The 18,762-nt window shown below is 32.3% G+C and overlaps 2 protein-coding genes across 2 annotated transcripts; one reads left to right on the top strand and one right to left on the bottom strand.

The window, feature by feature from the left end:
• Positions 1 to 4,075: 4,075 nt before the first annotated feature.
• LOC113392384 (probable ATP-dependent RNA helicase DDX31) lies at positions 4,076 to 14,319 on the bottom strand. Its single transcript, XM_026628796.2, has 12 exons — positions 14,184 to 14,319; positions 13,576 to 14,114; positions 13,334 to 13,502; positions 12,829 to 12,986; positions 12,261 to 12,540; positions 11,424 to 11,661; positions 10,475 to 11,184; positions 9,323 to 9,411; positions 9,141 to 9,242; positions 6,268 to 6,419; positions 5,514 to 5,733; positions 4,076 to 4,267 (listed from the first exon to the last, which is right to left on the bottom strand). Exons 1-12 carry the CDS (start codon positions 14,220 to 14,222, stop codon positions 4,132 to 4,134), a joined length of 2,832 nt encoding a protein of 943 aa, XP_026484581.2. The 5' UTR covers positions 14,223 to 14,319; the 3' UTR covers positions 4,076 to 4,131.
• Positions 14,320 to 17,377: 3,058 nt separating this feature from the next.
• Positions 17,378 to 18,612, top strand: LOC113392526 (dynein axonemal light chain 1-like). Its single transcript, XM_026629013.2, has 4 exons — positions 17,378 to 17,532; positions 17,860 to 17,971; positions 18,129 to 18,275; positions 18,445 to 18,612. The coding sequence occupies exons 1-4, from the start codon at positions 17,378 to 17,380 to the stop codon at positions 18,592 to 18,594; spliced, it is 564 nt and encodes a 187-aa protein (XP_026484798.1). The 3' UTR covers positions 18,595 to 18,612.
• Positions 18,613 to 18,762: the final 150 nt, after the last annotated feature.

Here is an 18,762-nt window from a genome sequence, read left to right as displayed (position 1 = left end):
ACTGAGCACAGATTATTTCCGCTGAAAGTGACACTAACATGTCGTGATATGATGTAGCTACGATTTTATATTAATACCTCACTTTCTAATAAACGCAGGCTCGAGTCACTGTCATGAGTGACAATTCGATAAAAAAAATGTGTTTTTTAATTACCTTCACATGTTAAATACTACACTTTACTTTGATTACTTAGAATATCAGTCGATCAGGTACGGATATGAACTTTATCGTATTGATAAATATTATTTAATTGATCGAGCTTGTTCATAACAAGTATTTTAAATCTGAAACTCTAGATTGATAGACTCTAGATCCATAAAAAATATTAGAGGCATTATATCCATACCCATAATATTTGTTTACAATTACTTGTTGATGTCTTTCCTCTCTCTTTCCCACAACATGTGGGAGTTCTTACGTGGACAAGGATGGTATGTGACAGGAAGCCAGGGAAGCGCGCGCTATTTGATTTGACCAATGAGCGCGCGCGGTTCTAGATTTGGCCGTTAGTTGCTACCAACGCATTTTCCTAACACATATATGGCGCTAGTTTTATTTCATCCACCTCATTTTCAATGAGTACTAATCATAAAAAGACAACTGTTAAAATTTCATGATATTCTATTCATTAGTTTGTGAGTTACTGTACTAAGAGTGACGCTACTTTTGTTATTTTCAAAACAATGGATCAAACACAATTTCGTGTTTTAATTGTACACTGCTTTTTGACGAGAAAAAATAGCGTTCAGGCGAAGCAATGGCTTGGAAAGTGTTATGGGGACTCTGCTCTATCAGAAACAACAATAAACCGTTGGTTTGCTAACATCAAACGTGGTCGTAGAGACACCGATGATGCAGAACGCAGTTGACGTCCAAATGAGGCGGTTACACTAGAAAACATCAAAAAAATGCACAAAATCGTTTTGAATGATCGAAAAGTGAAGTTAGCTGACATCGTAAAGATATCAAAAGAAAGTATTGGCTTTATATTGCATCAGTATTTGACTATGAGAAGGCTCTGTTCAAAATGGGTGCCGCGTTTACTCACTGTTGACCAATAACAAGAACGTGTTGATGTTTCTGAGCAGTGTTTGGCCATGTTTAAACGTAACAAACCGGAATTTTTGTGTCGATATGTGACAATGGATCCATCACTTCACTCTGGAATCAAAACGATCGTCATCTGAGTGGACAGCAACTGGTGAACCTCAACCAACTCCCCCGAAAACACGACATTCGGTTAGAAAGGTTATGGCCTCGATATTTTGGGATGTGGATGGTGTAAACATTCATCCACTATCGTGAGAAGAAAAATAACATCAACAGTGAATATTAATATAGCGTTACTGGAGCATCTGATGACTGAATTTGCAAAGAATCGTACGCATATGGCGAAGAATTTTGTTTCATCAAGACAATGCACCGTGTCACAAGTCAATCAAAACAATGGTAAAACTACATGAATTGAACTTCGAATTGCTCCCATATCCACCATATTCGGCAGATTTGGCTACCAGCAACTACTGGCTATTCGGAGACCCAAAAAAAAATGCTCGCCGGTAAGAAATTTCGCTCGAATGAAGAGGTTATCGCTGAAAGTAAGGCCTATTTTGAGGCAAAAGATAAATCGTTTTACAAAAGTGGTATTGAAATGTTAGAGCGGCGCTGGAATTAATGCGTTGTTTTTCATGGAAATGACGTTGCTAATTAAAGCAAATTTTGAAAAAAATAAACTTGTTTTGTTTGTCAAGCCCGGGACTTTTCAGTCTATGTGTTATATATATAATACAAATGTCTCTCAGCTAGCCAAAGGCCTGCTTTTATCTTAAGAAAAATATTTTAGTTCCAACCTGTATTAAATTGATTCGTTTTGATGCCTTGCATTCAAAATCACATGCTATTTGGGTATTAGGGAATATTTGTTCACATCATCTTGCAAACTGTTATAACTTAAAAAACTTTAAAACTAACTGCGCTAAATACCTGTTTCGCTTAAATTTAATACTTGTCTCTTATTAACTATCTTGTTTCAGTAGCGATCAAATATATTTGATTTCTATATTACAATAGATGACAAAAAATAGGAACAGTAGCCGCAAAATAGTTAGATATATAAAAAAAAATATTAATGAGCTATCGGGAAAGCAAACAAAAATTGGTTCCACGCTATTTAAAATATATCCCGGACTCATCGAAAATTAGTTTAGGAGAAGTTTTATAAGAACACGCCCTCCCATCCCGTCATGTGCAGAGCTCGGGCACTCATTAATGAGTTGGGCTACAGCAAAAAATATGTTCGTCTACACAATACAGAGGCGCATGACTCGCCGCTCCGCGATCAATTATTAATAAAAAGCGGGCCGCTATATTGAAAGGGCGATTAGCTCAATATTTATATGGAATATTCGGTATCAACGGCGCTTTGTGCTCTTAATTCGGTGGGTCATGACGAGGCGCCTTTGAATCTACCGCCCAACGCATACACCAACTGTCCTAGCCCACGAAAAGTTTGACTTTTAACTATAATTAATATAAATTACTTAAAATGCTAAAATATAAAAACAAGAAAACATGAAACATTACTAATTTAAACGAGCTTAATTTAATATGTGTTTCAATGCGCCTTCAAATATCTTTTGAAACAATTATCCAATAGTACTCGCGCATCGAAAATACTATTCCAGATATTGAAGACTCATCTACTGTAAAATGGAACGCATGCGTTAAACAATGAAACATTTATTAACTGTAATATTTTAGGTAATTTGAAAAATATATAATCGTAGTCATATTTATGAACCATTATAAACATTATAATTTTTATTGTGAGGCAGCCCTGAGGTTGCTTTATTGTACTACCGAATTGACTTGCTCTTTGAATAGAACTCCACACCGTAAAAGCCACTATTATGTCGGTATAAATTATCTAATCTAATAACATTTCACTAGTACATCAATCAAAAAGCCGCTTCGGCCGTATTAAAATCAAAGCGAAAATGTTATTAATATTTTTAACACTCAGACAACCTTTGTAATTATGGATCCATAAAAACTAAATCGTACATTGCATAAGCAAATCATTATATCCTTTTATTTATTTTCATAAATCAATTCAAATAAAAATAGTGTATTAATGAAAGCTCTAATTCAATTGGCATGTTCTGAATGACTCGTCGTATAGTCGAATAATTTAAATCAGATAAAATATACTTCGTTTTACATAAGCGATATCTGCCAGAACAATTTTTCAGTAGAGCTGATGCTAATGAAAAGGCCTTTTCACGAGCTTTGGCGCCGGCTAACATGCAAATGTGCTGTTTAATGATGCGCGAAGCTACGCAACATAACTATACAAGCACAGATAACAAATAGCAGATTATATAAATATTGTAAAACTTTTAGACCAGTATATATAAATAGTAAAAATAAATAAAGCAAATCCTTATTATAAAAAATATCTTTCATTCATGTATTTTTCAGTTAGGTATAGATATACCTAAGCAGTTTTTAACGCTAAATTAAGTCATGAAAACTTAACCTAAGTAGTAAATTATGTAAGTAATAAGTCATGGAATATATTTTTATTACAAATTTATCTTCGTCGCGATTGAACAATATAAAATTGTCACCGAAGAGAAAATGTCAACCTTGAAATATCCGGAGATTACAGCATGAAAGCGCTCGACAATACTCTTTTAATTTTTCATTATGGAGCAATAAAAACATCATAAATGAGAGCGACAAAAAAGTCTTTGAGACTAACAAAAACCGCGAGTTGGGGCGAAATTCGCAAATCATCCCGTCGTAATGATGGCCGCTTGAAAAAAATTTAAATATCAAAAGGCCGGACGAGGCACGGTAATGGTTTAAAATCATTTTTCATTCGAGTCACTCGCGAGTCAGAAATGAAAACGGTAGCCATCGGCTGCCCTCCCATTAATCTCAAGTCGTCTCTCACATCAGTTAGAATTTTTGGACAGGGTCCATGTTTCATTAGCTGCTTCTTTGTATGCATTTACAATTAAAAGTACATTATATTATATGGATAAATAAAATAACTTGCAATTTATGTAAAAATTGGTTTATTTACAATTAAAATTTTGGGTTATAAATATATAATAGAATAGTGATTATTTGTTCTTTCTCTTCTTGTTAGTGTAAGTGTCCACTGGCGGCAAGCCGCTGTCAAATTCGCTCGCGGTATGCATGGAACTTTGTTTATTCACTATTCTCTTGCCAAATATTCCCGGTTTAACTTTAAGGAAACTGTAAAGGAATATAACAATGGTTAATAAACTTTAATAAGCTAAAATATTTATTAATTACATTTTAACATTCTCTGTTTAACATAAGATGGCTATTAAAAAACGAGAAGTTTTATTGAAATGTGGTTTTAATATAACAGGAATAATATCGCGAAATCGCATTTCATCAGTCGATGTTACAGCGATTAATAGTATAAATTTATTTATTTTTTTCAATTAATAGTATAATTTTTCGGATTCTGAGGGTGTTTCTTTCTAATAAAATCGAATGCTATATGTATGGACTATGTTGTACAGAAATTTACTAAGTCACAGTGGCAATAATAAAAGTGGTTAAGATTTACAAGAGGTGACCAATGTTATGGAATAAAATAATCAGTGACATAGCCGACAGGGTAGATTTGTTTTATTGCAGCCCGAGTGAACTCACAACTATAGCCACTTGGACTATATCATATATAATGTAGACTTATTTTAAATATTGTTAATAAACGTGCTGTAATATCGAATTAGGACAACCATGGCCTGTAATGATATGTATACTGTTTTGTATTATAAATAAATAAATGTTTTTAAAATAATAATCCTAACATCAATTTATATCTTATTTAATAAGTTATACTTAATAAATTTTAAAATGGCCGACTGACATACAACGCATCCTAAACCAATGTGTCCCATGGGATAAAATTCTGCACGAAAATTCTTTATGGAACGTACGTGAGCAGTAAAAAAATTCACAATTTATCTCCTAATATAAAATTTTCTTTTTCTGTTCAGGCACACAGCTTTTTGACAGTAATGAAAAAATATCGAAATGTCAACTTTTGATTTAAGTCAAGTGGCTACTGAATAATCAGCCATTAGAGACGCCAGTTCCTAAAACATGTAATAAACTTAAGTTTAAAATTATCTACATATTATCTGTATTAGAATACGCTCTCAGGCTGAGGCCTTAGCCTCGTGATACGCGCCGTGATCTGTCTAAATGTTGAATGCAACTAAAATTTAAAATTGATTGGGTTTTCCGTAGACTGTGAGAATATGTTCTAAAACATTTCCCAAAGATTTTTTATACAACAGAATTATATTTTTTTACATTTAATTTTTGGAATATCAGACGTAAATACCCAAAAAAAATACGAAGTAGCTTTAGGTATCTGAAACTTCAGTTAATAAAATATATAATAATAATATGTATTAAAGTTCTTAATGTTTTGTAATTATATTTTAAAGGCAACACTCACCCAGGCCGTTTCTTCTCATCCTCATCATGAATCGTAAGGCGGTTATTGGGTCTCTCTTTCCTAACGTTGGGGTCAGATTTGGCTCTCCTTGCTAAGGCCCCAGGAGTCTCCCTGAGGGCGAAGGCCTTGGCTGCGTGGCCGAGGTGGAGTTGTCTCGCGTCCAGCCACATGCGCACTTCGCGAGGATACGTCGAGTAGAAACGAACCCACGATGTATACGCTTCAATGAAAGTTTTATTATTACAAGATTGTTAACGGTTCGAATTATTTGTATAATAGTTGATCTTATTTAATATTTGCAAAATGATGTTCTATATTCTTTATTTCATTAAATTTGAACCTATTATAATTTTCTTTTAGAAATAATTCCACCCGGATTTCCCCTATGTTATATTATACTTTTCAGATTAATATATCTAATATTCCTTCGATTAAATCAAAATAAACTTCTTTAACATCCAATCAAATAACTATTTACCAGTTTGTCCAGATCTATGTACCAGACATCGCATTTCAACACTGTGGTAAGCAATTATTTTTTGTCCAACATAACATAGTCGGCGTTTTTTCTTTGCAAGCGTTTTAGGGGTTGGTCAACAGGTATTAGGCATAAAAAGCCTTATATAATATCCTTCCTTGGAGTTCAACCTTGCTTCGTACCAAATTTCATCAAATTCGGTTCAGTGGTTTGACAGTGAATGAGACAGACAGAGTTACTTTCGTATATATATTATTAGTATATATGTTCGCTTACCCCGACTAGCTCTGGCCAGCCAGTCGCGCGAGCTGTGCGCGGTATGTTCGAGGCGCGCTTGTACTGCAATGGCCGCTCGCTGCGGAGTCGGCGCTGTCGGCACTATATTTTGTAAAACGGACAACGCTTTCATCTCGTCCGATTGACGTAACCTATTCAAAAGATATAATACATTATTTTGTTATTACTTTAATACAAAACACATTACTCAAAAGTAAATTATATTGAGCTATCCACCCGCGACTTCGCCCGCGTTCGAAGGTAATCCCAGAAGAAATGAATCCAGTGTGCCATTCCAGACTATATTTCAGCTCTGTGCCAAATCTCATTCAGACTCGTACAACCCTTCTGTCATGATTGTGGAACAATTGTCCATCCAAACTTTCGCATTTATAAACAAAAGATTACATATAACCTGTCATTGACATCGCTTGTCTATACTATAATGTTAACCTTAGAAGTCGTATGTATTCCTTTATCCACGAAAAAATTAGTGACGAGGATAAAGACAATTTTAATAGGTATATTAACGTAGTTAAATATATCTAACAATAAATAAAAAGATCATGTTCTCTGTCTCTGATAAACACGAATGCTATTAATGGATGGACATGACAACAGAACTTTCACACATCGATTAAATATTAAAACATAAAATGTTAATGATAAAAACGATATACATACAGTTATACATACATATTTTTTATATTTTTTTATATACAGCTTATTATGACACTAATATCTATAGCATAAATCGGGAGTATTAGCATTTCAACCCGTCCCGGCTCCGCACGAATAGAATGAGTCTAAATAGAACGTTTGACAACAATGATCCTTCTAAAGTGTAGAAATTTCTTGAAACACTTGGAAGCACGTCAAGAACTAAATTTAAATAATCTGGATATAAATCATCTTAACCAGCATTTCTCGTCTTCTGACACCATAGATGGTACGACAAAAACAAGCACTATTAGAAATATTTCAGCGTCTTCTACTCCCAATATTCCTTCTTTCTCTTTTAGTCAGTTTACTATTTGTGATGTTAAGAAGAACATTTTAGACATCAACTCTGATGCCGTGGGTTCAGATTGCATTAGCCTTAAAATGATTATTCCCATTATTGACCTTGTAGCTCCTATCATCTATCTACAACTTGTCGATAGAATCCTGTACATTTCCTACGATCTGGAAAGATGCTCAAATAATCCCTGTACCTAAAAATTCCATTCCGAATAGTTACTCCGAATTCCGTCCAATATCGATTCTTCCTTTCTTATCAAAAGTATTTGAGCGTCTTATATATCAACAAATAACTCCCTTTCTATCCAAAAATAACCTTATGAATCCTTTCCAATCCGGTTTTCGCTGTTGTCATAGTACGGCTACTGCCCTCGTTCAAATAACGGACGACATCAGACTTGTTATGGACAACCAGCTGATTACAGTGTTAGCACTGCTGGATATCAGTAATGCATTTAGCACTAGATTTTGACATTTTACTAGCTATACTACGTTCTCTTAACATATCTCCTAAGGTGACTAACTGGTTTCAGTGTTACTTGCGAGGGCGTCGGCAGCGCGTATACACTAATGGTCGTAACTTAGACTGGTGTATGCTACGCGCTGGCGTCCCGCAAGGTGGAGTGTTGTCTCCTTTATTATTTTCTATATTCATTTCCTCTATCACTAATCAAATTTCTTCTCTCTACCACTTATACGCAGATGATCTCCAAATATATTCACAGACTCAATTTAGCGGGCTCTCGGACACCATTGATTTAATAAACAAAGATTTGATGCACATAAGTCAATGGAGTAAATATTATGGTCTGAGAGTTAATCCCACAAAAACAAAGTTGATTATCATTGGTAGCCCGAGACTTATTTCACGGATTGACTGGAAACAATTACCACCTGTCACCAAAAACTCAAGTGGCTCCCCATTCGCCTTCGCAGGAATACTCACATTTTATCTCTTCTCTATTCTATTCTTTTTAATCCAGCGACACCCTTCTATCTTAAAGAGCGTTTCACTCTCCTCACGGAGACTCATAAGCGCGCTCTTCGCTCGAATGAAAATGTAATTCTCTCCATTCCTTCCCACTCTTCTTCTTATTATTCTAAGTCCTTCACTGTTGAAGCTTCTCGACTTTGGAATTCATTATCCTTAGCTATAAGACGCGCAGTCGTTAGCCGTTTTTAAAAGTATGGTTAAGGACTTTTACTTGTCGCATTAAGCAGTCGTTGTCGTTGTTAATTTTTTGTTCTGTTATATCTCCTTTTTTATTATATATATTTTATGTATTTATTTATGTAAATATTTATTATAGTATATATTTATATTATATATATTTATTGTTATCTGTGTATTGTGTACTATTATATTATGTATGTATTATATTATGACTTAAAATTACTGTACCCTTCCCATATATGTCAACATTATGATCCTCTACCCAATGGTTGCCTGGAAGAGATCGCTGCTGAGCGATAAGGCCGCCTGTTGCACCTCATGCAAATTTGTGTAGCAATATTGTAATTTTTAGTTCTAAGTTTGGGAGCAATAAATAATAAATAAATAAATAAACGCTTGTATTATGGAACAAAAATATAAAGAGAAAAACATTTTTGGTCGAGGTGCCTTCGTAAACGTACGCTGCACAACTCGCCAAAGTTTCATCAAAACCGGATGAATAGTGTAGTAATGCATAGAAGTATTATTAACATACAAATATTATTTTTATTTAATAAGATACATAGTAGATATATCAAAGTAAGTATGTTATGTAACAGTTTTTTTTATATAAACGCACAGATTAGGCTAGGTTTATATCCTAGACCGTAAGACTTGTTATATAATTACGTTGTCTTACCTTATTCGCTTCTGTTCTAAATGCCTCACGAATTCTGATTCGCTTGGTAGTAAGAACAATATAGCAGCACCTACTTGCTCCGCACGTCCAGTTCTTCCGACCCTAGGATTTATTTTTAATTTTAAATTGGTTGTACGTGACGTCATAACATAACACTCGTAATAGTCTGATTCGCGCCTTACCTGTGCACATAATCTGTGGCTGATGCCGGAGCGCAGAATTGTAGAACGAGATCAACGCGCGGTACATCCAAACCTCTCGCAGCCACATCCTTGGATAGTAAATATTTATTTAACACTTTATTATACGATCAAAATAAAACAAATACATAATTAATGTAAAAAGAGATTTCAGTGTAAAAGGGATATGAGCACTATATCAGGCAGATAAATACGAAGTAAGTCTCGACTTCATACGAATTATATAGGGATTTATTTTTCTTGAAAATCACTTCCAGGAATTCTATCTTTGCGCCACTTACCGAGTCTAATCTAAACCTGAGTTGATACTCATGTTGATACCAAACACACAAAAAATACATCAAAATCGGTCTTGCCGTTTATGAGTTCAGTATGAAGTATACAATTATAAAATAATAATGTGAAAAATATGGCAATTTCGAAAGGAAATAAAAGTAAGTTTCAACTGACGAGTCTTCAGTAACAATAAAATACGATTGAAATAATATGCTTGAACTAAACACCGGTAATTATACTGAAATTTTAAAAACATTCTACGAGATTGTAACATAAGATAAGCGAGTTTTGGTTTAACAAAGACGTAAACATTAATAAGTAGACTAATTTAACTCGAAATTCTAAATTATCTCGAAATTCTAAAATAAAATAACCTAATATGCATTAAAATTGAGTACCTCGATCAGCAGAATACCATACTTTGCTGCTAATTTTACAATTTAAGTCATACGTAAACATAATTACGTTTGTCATTTATATTCTCGTCTAATAACGTACTACTTATATCCACAAGTTAAATAATAATACTAATACTACTACTATTACAGAATCGATTTTTCAAAGGACCACTTACCTCGAGTAACTCGTTCAACGTCGAGTTAACATGTTTTTAATAATAAAGGAATTCTATAGATAATACAAATCCTGAGTTTTAAAAAATAAACTACTAAGATTCCTCTTTGCCCCTTCATTGGAGCTACTGAGATCTAGACGTTAGGATCGAATCCACGACTTTTACATCGCGTACCACCACGTAAATTATTGCGCTATTGACGTTTACACACGCGAGTTCACCTACCACGTTCACGTTTCACTAAAAACTTAAATATCTATTAGGAATCAATGTATATTTCTTACCGTACAAATGAGAAGACCCCTCTTAGCAACACGAAATTGCTTGAAAACTTCTATACGATTCTCATGCGGCATCGAACCGTGCAGACTGAACACGTCCAAATCATGCGGTACAATTCCTCCCTCTGCCGGCGCCTCATAATCCATTTCATATTCGGAATCGGAGTCCTCGTCTTTACTTTTTCTTTTATTTGCTTTTGAATTCTTCTTCTCAGACTCGTTTTTCTTTTTCGCCTTATCTTCTTTACCAGTCAGAACCGTCTCTATTAATTCTGATAGATAATCTACCATTTCCAATGTTGCCATAAAAACGATCATTTTCCCACCCTTCCTGTTTATTACGCAATGCTCTACTATTAGAGCACATAAAGTTACCAATCTTAGTTTCATGGGCACTATCAAGAACGTTTGGTTAACCGTCGCTGGTAATATGAGTTCATCTTCTGTAATAGCTGTTTTCAGCGCTTCTACGAACGTATTAGCAACGGGCTCTTCCACTTTTTCGTGTTCCGTTTTCGCCTCATCTAGTTTATCAACTATCGGATCTTTAACTTCTAACTCTTTTTGTACTTTGAAATATTCATAATCCGAATCACTGTCACTTTCGTTGTCCTTCTTTCCGCTAACACTAACTGTAGAATTATTAGTTTGTCCTTTGTTTTTAACACCGGCAAACAATTCAGGGTGATTAGAACCACTAAACGCTTTAAGACCTAAAACAACAGATATTTACAGTGAGAATTATATATATTCCAAATACATTTTCTTATCACACTATTTCGAATACAAACTCTTCCAATACGAATCACTTAAACAGCAAAAAGTATAAATGTTTTATTTATATTAAAAAAAAAACACTGGCAACTTTGAACGTTAGAAATAGAAAATATACCAAGAGGCGAAGCTATAAACAACGTATCCGTGTATCCGTGTAATAAATATTTGTACCTACCGGTTCGACTTTCCTGCTTTTCTTCAATGTCGTCAGGTTTCGCGTTTAACTCTTCAGTAATAACCTTCTGAACTATATTTTTTTCACTAATTTTGATATTTTCAGAACTTGTGTCAATCTTTTTCAAGTCTGTATGCTTAGATGTCTCTTTTAAAGAATCAGCGACAAGCGCTTTACCATCAGAAGTATCTACAAAGACAGGATCCTGCATAGTTATTCCCGCTAAATTTTCGACGGCCTATAGATAACATAATAATTTAATACGATTAATATTTTACTAAGAATTTATTTAGGTCATATATTACTTTTTTAAGTTTTGTTAAATAATGATTTAATTTACTTCGATCAAACAAAGTACTCACTCACTCTGCATATTTTCTACCACTAAGCAGCACTACATAGTTTTGTTGTGTTCTGGTATAACCAAGGCACAAGAGACATAACAACTTAGTTCCCAAGGTTGGTGGTGCATTGGTGGTATAAGGAGTGGTTAAAGCGCGTTTCTTACGGTAACAACATTAAAGGGCAGTGGTGACCACTTACCATAATCATTTTATTAAATATATAACTTTACACTTTCATTACCTATTTTGCATTTGTAATCATCTTTTTGGGCCAGAAATACAACATCTCCAATAGAAAATACAAATATGTTATATTAGTATATGTCATACATAATAATCACATGTTGTTTCGTTTTAAATTTATAAACACACATTACAAATGTTCTTCTGGATAAAAACAGATTTAATAAATAAAACACACACAAATTCACATTACATTTCAACAAAAGAATTAAAAAATATCATAAAAAATCTAAGGACAACATTCTCTTACCTTTGTAAGAGTAGCAGATAAAAGAATTGTCTGTCTTTCTGTAGACTGAAATATTTTAGTTAAAGCATGCTCGACATTATGCTCCACTGGTTTTTCATCACCATTCGGAATATCTTGCTGTTCATCATTCTCGAGAGGTTTTTTAATATTTTGTTTAACGAGAGCCATGGGATCATACGTTGCAGCTTTTTTATGGTCTTCAATAGCCTTAACAATAGCAGCTACATCTTTTTCATAACCCATATCTAACAACCTATCAGCTTCGTCCAACACAAGACACCTAAACACAGCGTAGTTCATTTAAAATTTTAGATTTTTTGGTAAATGAAATGTATACCACAGTAAAATAAATTATGTAAAAAACTTTGATAGGTGTAAAAATAAAATTAACCAAAAAATACTCATTTAAATCAACATTATTATTTGTGATATATTTCTTAGTATGTATATATATTCAGAAAAAAATAAAAAACATGCACTTTCATACCCAAAAATACTAAAAATGGTTTTGATATTCATAAGATTATATATAAAAATAAAGAAAAATATTTTTTTGAATATGTCTCACCCAGTTTTAGCAAAGTTTAGCGAGTGTGTATGTAATAAATGGTCATTTATTCGTCCTGGAGTGCCAACCAATATACTTAAACCTTTTCTCAATCTGGCCTTCTCTGCTTTTCTCTTTTGCCCTCCACTCAGCAAGCCAGGCACAATCCAGATAAACGGCTATCAGATACAGACAATACATAGCATAAGATAACAAATTAAATATACAATAAAAAGTAATATATTTTTCACTTGTTTTAAACAAGAAATAAAACCATATCATAATTAGTTAAATAATAATATTGTTTGATAATAACGATGCATTTTTATTTTATACATATTTTTTATTTAATATTTGTTATTTAGGAAAAAGAAGTATAAAAAAATCTATTCATTAATTCATCCTAAAGAAATATAGCATACTTATGTTATTCATTTATTATAAATCATTATAATGTACTAAATAGTTATAACCCCTAAGCCTCGTCCGTCCGTCTAGATATGAAAAGAATAAATTGAAATCTTACCTTAGTGAGTTTTACAAATAACTCATATGTCTGAACTGCTAATTCCCGGGTAGGAACTACTACAATAACTTTTACACCATCATTTCTGTTTATTTTTGGTCTTATGGCCTGTAATCCTTCAACAATTGGTAGCGCATATGCCAAAGTTTTCCCAGACCCTGTCTGAGACCTAATAAAACAAAATTATAGTAAGCAATACCTAAAATAGTTAGCAAAACATTATTTAATAACAATTAACAAACCTAATCAATACATCTCTGCCTTGAAGAATTATTGAAATAGATTTTTGCTGTACTGTCATCATTTCACTTAAGTTAAGATTTTGTTTCAAATTTGCTACACTGTGTGGATGAATATTTAAATCGGCAAAGGTCTTGCCGGCAAAAACTTTTTCAAACAAAGGTTTTACAGCCTTTTGACCCATTTTTGGAACTTCTGGGTTATTCTTAAATAAAGATGATATCCAAGGTCCATTTCTAGGCTTCTGTTTCGTCTGAAGGTCGTCACTAAGGTCTTGGTAGTTTTTCCCGTGAAATTTGCCTTTATTCTCACTTAATTCGCGTAACCTCAATTGTAAATCTTCTGGTTTGGAGGGAGCGATATTTGAAAGTTTAGGCACTTTATTAGGCGGCTCGTTTGAATTTTTCTGTGAGAAGTTCATTTGGCCAGCATTTTGGGGTCTTTTAAACGCAATAATTTTCCCACTAAAATCTGGTTTTGATTTGAATTTGTATTCATTGGCATTCTTTTGAATAGTTTGTTTTTTTGTTTTATTTTGGTTCTAAAAAAATCAAATTTACATAAGAAAAGTTTCATATTTTATCATAAAAAGTAAATAAAATCTATTTACCTTAATAGTTGATGTAATATTTAATTGTAAATCATCCATTTTTATAAAATATCACTACGCCACTCAATTAGAAGCAATCTTTGAGGTTATTTGCACGTTGTGACATTTGTTTCCTTGAATCTGACATGTTATGACATCTAAGAGCTGTGTTCAAAAACATATACTTTTTGGTTAAACAGACACGTCAAAAGCTAATATTTTTATTATAAGTTCAAAACAGAAATAATTTACAAACAGAATTAATTATTAACAAATTATTTTAAGATATTTTAAGGTATTAATAACTACTAACTTAGATCTAATTTATAATATAATATGAATTTGAAGACATAGTAAAATGTTTAGTAGTAGTAGTAAGTTTAGTGGCTGGGCATAACTGTTGGTATATAACAGTAGAATTCATTTTGACGATTAGATATTTTGTTACATGCCTAGGAATTTTACTATAGTAAATAAACGTTGCGAATAGTTGGATACTACTTCGGCGTTTTAATCATTAAATGATTCTATATTGTGTTGAAAAAAGGAATTAAACGTTTACAAAACTAAATTTAATTTATGAGAATTTATTGAGGCAGTTTCATACAAAACAACAATAAAATACGATTATAAAAGAAAAGAAGAACTCATATTAAAACAAAATGTTTTATAATCTAAGACAACAACATTATTAATAAGGAGTAAACACTCAAAAGTCTTCTTTATATAGACCTACGTATTAATGTGCTTTACGGGACATATACACAGATTCCAATTATTTTTTGGCAGTAATACATTTTATTTTTTTATTATTCCATACGAGCGCGAATAAACCCATTACATTCAAATCTGTAGCCTTATTAGTTACTTTGTGACCTAAGGATTTAAAATGTACAGAATACTTGTATAAATTGAATGTTGGAAGCAATAAATACTCACTGAAGTAAATTACTCAGTAAAAACATTAAAATTCCAACTCAATTCGTAGATACTAAAGCCTTTCAAACCGTAATCTTTAATAGACTCTAACCAAGTGGATACATGTGACAATAAATAAAAATGCATTGAATTAAATATTTCTGCAACTAATTAATAGTTAATAAAATATATATTTTTTAATTTCTTCTTGCTTTACTCAAAATTAAATGTATATATTATTATATTATAGATACATTTTAGTTGGTTATATCAATAGTTGCAATATGCTGATTCGTAGCCTGATTTGATATATAAGCACATTATATATGTATTACTATAAATATTACTTATAAGAAACACCGGATAGTCATTTTCCGGTTCCATGAAGCTGATCAATTTTCGCTTTGGTTCTTAAATGATCCTATTCATAACATATGGGGGGCTTTTATAGTATAAACATGGCTTTTTAGATTACAAATATTTATTCCACCCCATAGGCGTCATAAAGCAATGTTTTGTGGACACGCGTCGGCACGTGATCAGACGAAATATGCATCCGTGACACGTGTACTCTCTACTTTATATCATTTTTTCTAAAGCTAAGTAACTCCTTGAGTTATACGATGAGAAGAATAATGATTCGATTGGATTTATTATATTATATTATGTTAAATAATAAATTTTATTATTTTAAAAAAAATACACATGTATAAATATACATAATCTATTGTATTTTATTAATTCATGATTATGACCGAGGAGGTCATAATCATGAATTAATTATGGGAATCTTATAAAAGTTCCAACAAAAGCGATAAATAGAAAAAGGCAAATTTAATTTGTCCAACACTATCTCATGATGCTCTTAGAGCCAATTGGCAGTAAATTATTTTTTGTTAGGTAAGCATATTTATCATAATTATTTATAATATAAAAAATATTGAAATTATTATATTGTTGTTTGTTTTTTAAGTCAGGTCAGGTCAGATATTTCGCAATAATGATATAAAAGTAAAATGAACAATTGTTGAAATAAAGCATGTTCCCACTGTCTTTATGGTTCTTGAGTATTTAATACTTATTATTAATATATTTGATATGTAAAAATAATAATAAACGAGTATTCATTATTTTTCTTAATATATTTTTACTGACGAAACAACAAATTAAAATTTATCTCAAGAGCAAAGAAAACTTGTAAGTTTAATTTAAATCTCATCATCAGTACCTACCTATGTGATTTCTCTAACTGAAACACTGTAGCCAAGACACAAATGATAAACGGCCCTTACAATTAGAAAAAACGCATATAATAGGACACGTTAACATTAAGAACTAATCGTTGTTTATTTTTGTTTTTAATATTTATTTTTAATAACATAAGGAATAAATCAATCAAAGACTTATAAAGATAATTCAAGTCTCTGAAAGAGTTACATTTCAAGTCCAGAGTAGTTCAATCTATTCAACGAAACGTTCACCATTGCGCAAACTCTGAGAGACAGAGAGTTCTAAATTGTGAATTTTCGCAAGCCGCAAAATACTGCACTTGAAATTCCGCGTGCAAACATTGGACGAAGGGAGAGGGAGGTGTGAGGGCACGACGTGATTACAACCGGCCAACCGGGACGACCCGACCCCGGGAGGTAGAACGGGGCAACATGATTTTTTAAAGACGCAGTAACTGATCAAATATTAGTCACTTTCTCATGTTGTACGTATGAAAACTTTAAATCAATATTGCAGAATTATTTGAATTAGAGTCAATCTCGTTTCAACAAACAGTTTTAAACAGTTTAAATAATAGTTATCAATAGAAAGATATAACGATTTAGAATCGTTCCTTTATAAAGAAACATATAATTTTATATTCAAATACGTATAAAATATCATCTAATCTTTGTATAACAAATTTGGTTGTTAATATTACTTTTAAAATATCGGTACGGAAGGTTTCCTACTTATTGAAAGTATTGAACATACTACCGTTTAGTAGTTAATTAATTTTATAGAAATCAAATAATAATAAACCATGCAATATGTAGTTTAATATTGTCCTTTTTAAAAGTAACAGATTAAAAATAGTAATTGGTAAACACAATGCAATGCTGTCAAATAAAAACAGATATATTTGTTTAATTGAAATCGTCAAATTATCATTTCGCATCTTTCTAAGATAACTAGTCTGATAAAGATTGTTAAAATTAGTTACGTTCCATCGAAATAAAATACTAAAGTAAATAATAAGAAAGCAATTCAGTTCTATATATTCTTCCGAGTCGATCCATTTTTTATTAATGGCGTTAAAACCTACAACCTGCAAAGAAGCTATTGCACGTTGGGAGAAAAGTAAAGAAGAAAGCGCTGCTGATGCCAAGGTCATAGAACTACAGTTTCAGTGGCCTCCAATTGAAAAGATGGATGGTGCTCTTTCCACGCTTGTCAGCTGCGAGTTAGTAGTAAATGTTTTTCAAAAATCGCGTCACAGCGATTGTAATCAGTCTATTATAATAGTCTAGTTAAGCCTTAAAATTCGTATTTCAAAGTTTACTGGAATATTTTTAAAACAATAGGGATCTTTTTTTTTATTAAGAGTGTCAATGTAAATTCGAATATTTTACCATCTCTATGTAGGTATGTGGCTCATCATTTATGAATATTTAAAACAATTTAAATTCCTTGGGTCTACTTATGTAAAATATATATGTATATAATATTATTAATAAAATAATATAAATTAATCATGTAAATACGAAATTAAATGAACATTTTGAAACAGGAAACTAAGCCTGTCTTCGAACATGATCGACAAAATAGCTGGAATTGCCGGAATGAGAAGTTTGAAGATTCTGTCGCTAGGTCGAAATTACATTAAAACTTTAGCTGGTATTGTAAGTTGTTGCTGTAAAACTACTAACATATTTCAAAACAAACGGTATATCTTCGAAGATATCTTACCTAAAATTTATTTAAACTAAAAACATAATTTATTTTTTATCGCGCTATTTAAAACAAAAACTTTTTACTAACATTCATGTATTTGCTCAGGAAACCGTTGCCGATACATTGGAAGAGTTGTGGATAAGTTACAACCCTATCGATAAGTTGAAAGGCGTAGGAGCGCTTAAAAATCTCCGTGTGCTCTACATGGCCAATAATATGGTTAAGGAGTGGGTGGAATTTAACAGACTACAGGTCATTTGCTGTATTTTTATTTGTTAACAAATCTCATACATACATCATTGCTAACACGACATTATTTAGTACTTTATAAACAAATACATTTTTATTGATATAATGTAAAATAGAATTGAAACACAAAATACATTAGTTCACTTTTGACTATGACCATTATATTTTAAAGGAATGTCCAGCTCTAAGAGATCTAGTTTTCACCGGAAATCCGCTTTGTGAAAATCAACCTGACGTGGATACTTGGCGCACGCAAGCGTCCAACCGACTGCAGCAAATATTGAAACTGGACGGAGTCCCAATACTCAGAGAATCAGAGTAGACTACATATACAGACATAATTTTACACATTTATTAAATAAACTTATTTGATTTATTCTAGTAATGTACAATCATTAAAATATCTTGTAAGTCTATTATTTAACAATTGTGACTGAAACATCGTCGTCTCGTGTATTTTATTATTCGAAATGAGCTGTGATTGCGTGAC

The sequence above is a fragment of the Vanessa tameamea genome, chromosome 5, assembly GCF_037043105.1.
Source record: "Vanessa tameamea isolate UH-Manoa-2023 chromosome 5, ilVanTame1 primary haplotype, whole genome shotgun sequence".
NCBI classification, from domain to species: Eukaryota; Metazoa; Arthropoda; class Insecta; order Lepidoptera; family Nymphalidae; genus Vanessa; species Vanessa tameamea.
The sequence above is the reverse complement of the archived record's forward strand: the minus strand, read 5'-3'. Positions and strand labels throughout refer to the sequence as shown.

Excerpts from the sequence above, each read along its gene's own strand:
- LOC113392384 (XM_026628796.2), bottom strand. The coding sequence starts at position 14,222 with ATGGATGATTTACAATTAAATATTACATCAACTATTAAG. Across the intron at positions 12,541-12,828 it reads CTAAACTTTGCTAAAACTGG|GTGTCTTGTGTTGGACGAAG; the intron begins GTGAGACATATT and ends CGCTGTGTTTAG. Across the intron at positions 11,662-12,260 it reads TATCTGCTACTCTTACAAAG|GCCGTCGAAAATTTAGCGGG; the intron begins GTAAGAGAATGT and ends TGTTATCTATAG.
- LOC113392526 (XM_026629013.2), top strand. The coding sequence starts at position 17,378 with ATGGCGTTAAAACCTACAACCTGCAAAGAAGCTATTGCACGTTGGGAG. Across the intron at positions 17,533-17,859 it reads TCCACGCTTGTCAGCTGCGA|GAAACTAAGCCTGTCTTCGA; the intron begins GTTAGTAGTAAA and ends ATTTTGAAACAG. Across the intron at positions 18,276-18,444 it reads TGGAATTTAACAGACTACAG|GAATGTCCAGCTCTAAGAGA; the intron begins GTCATTTGCTGT and ends TATATTTTAAAG.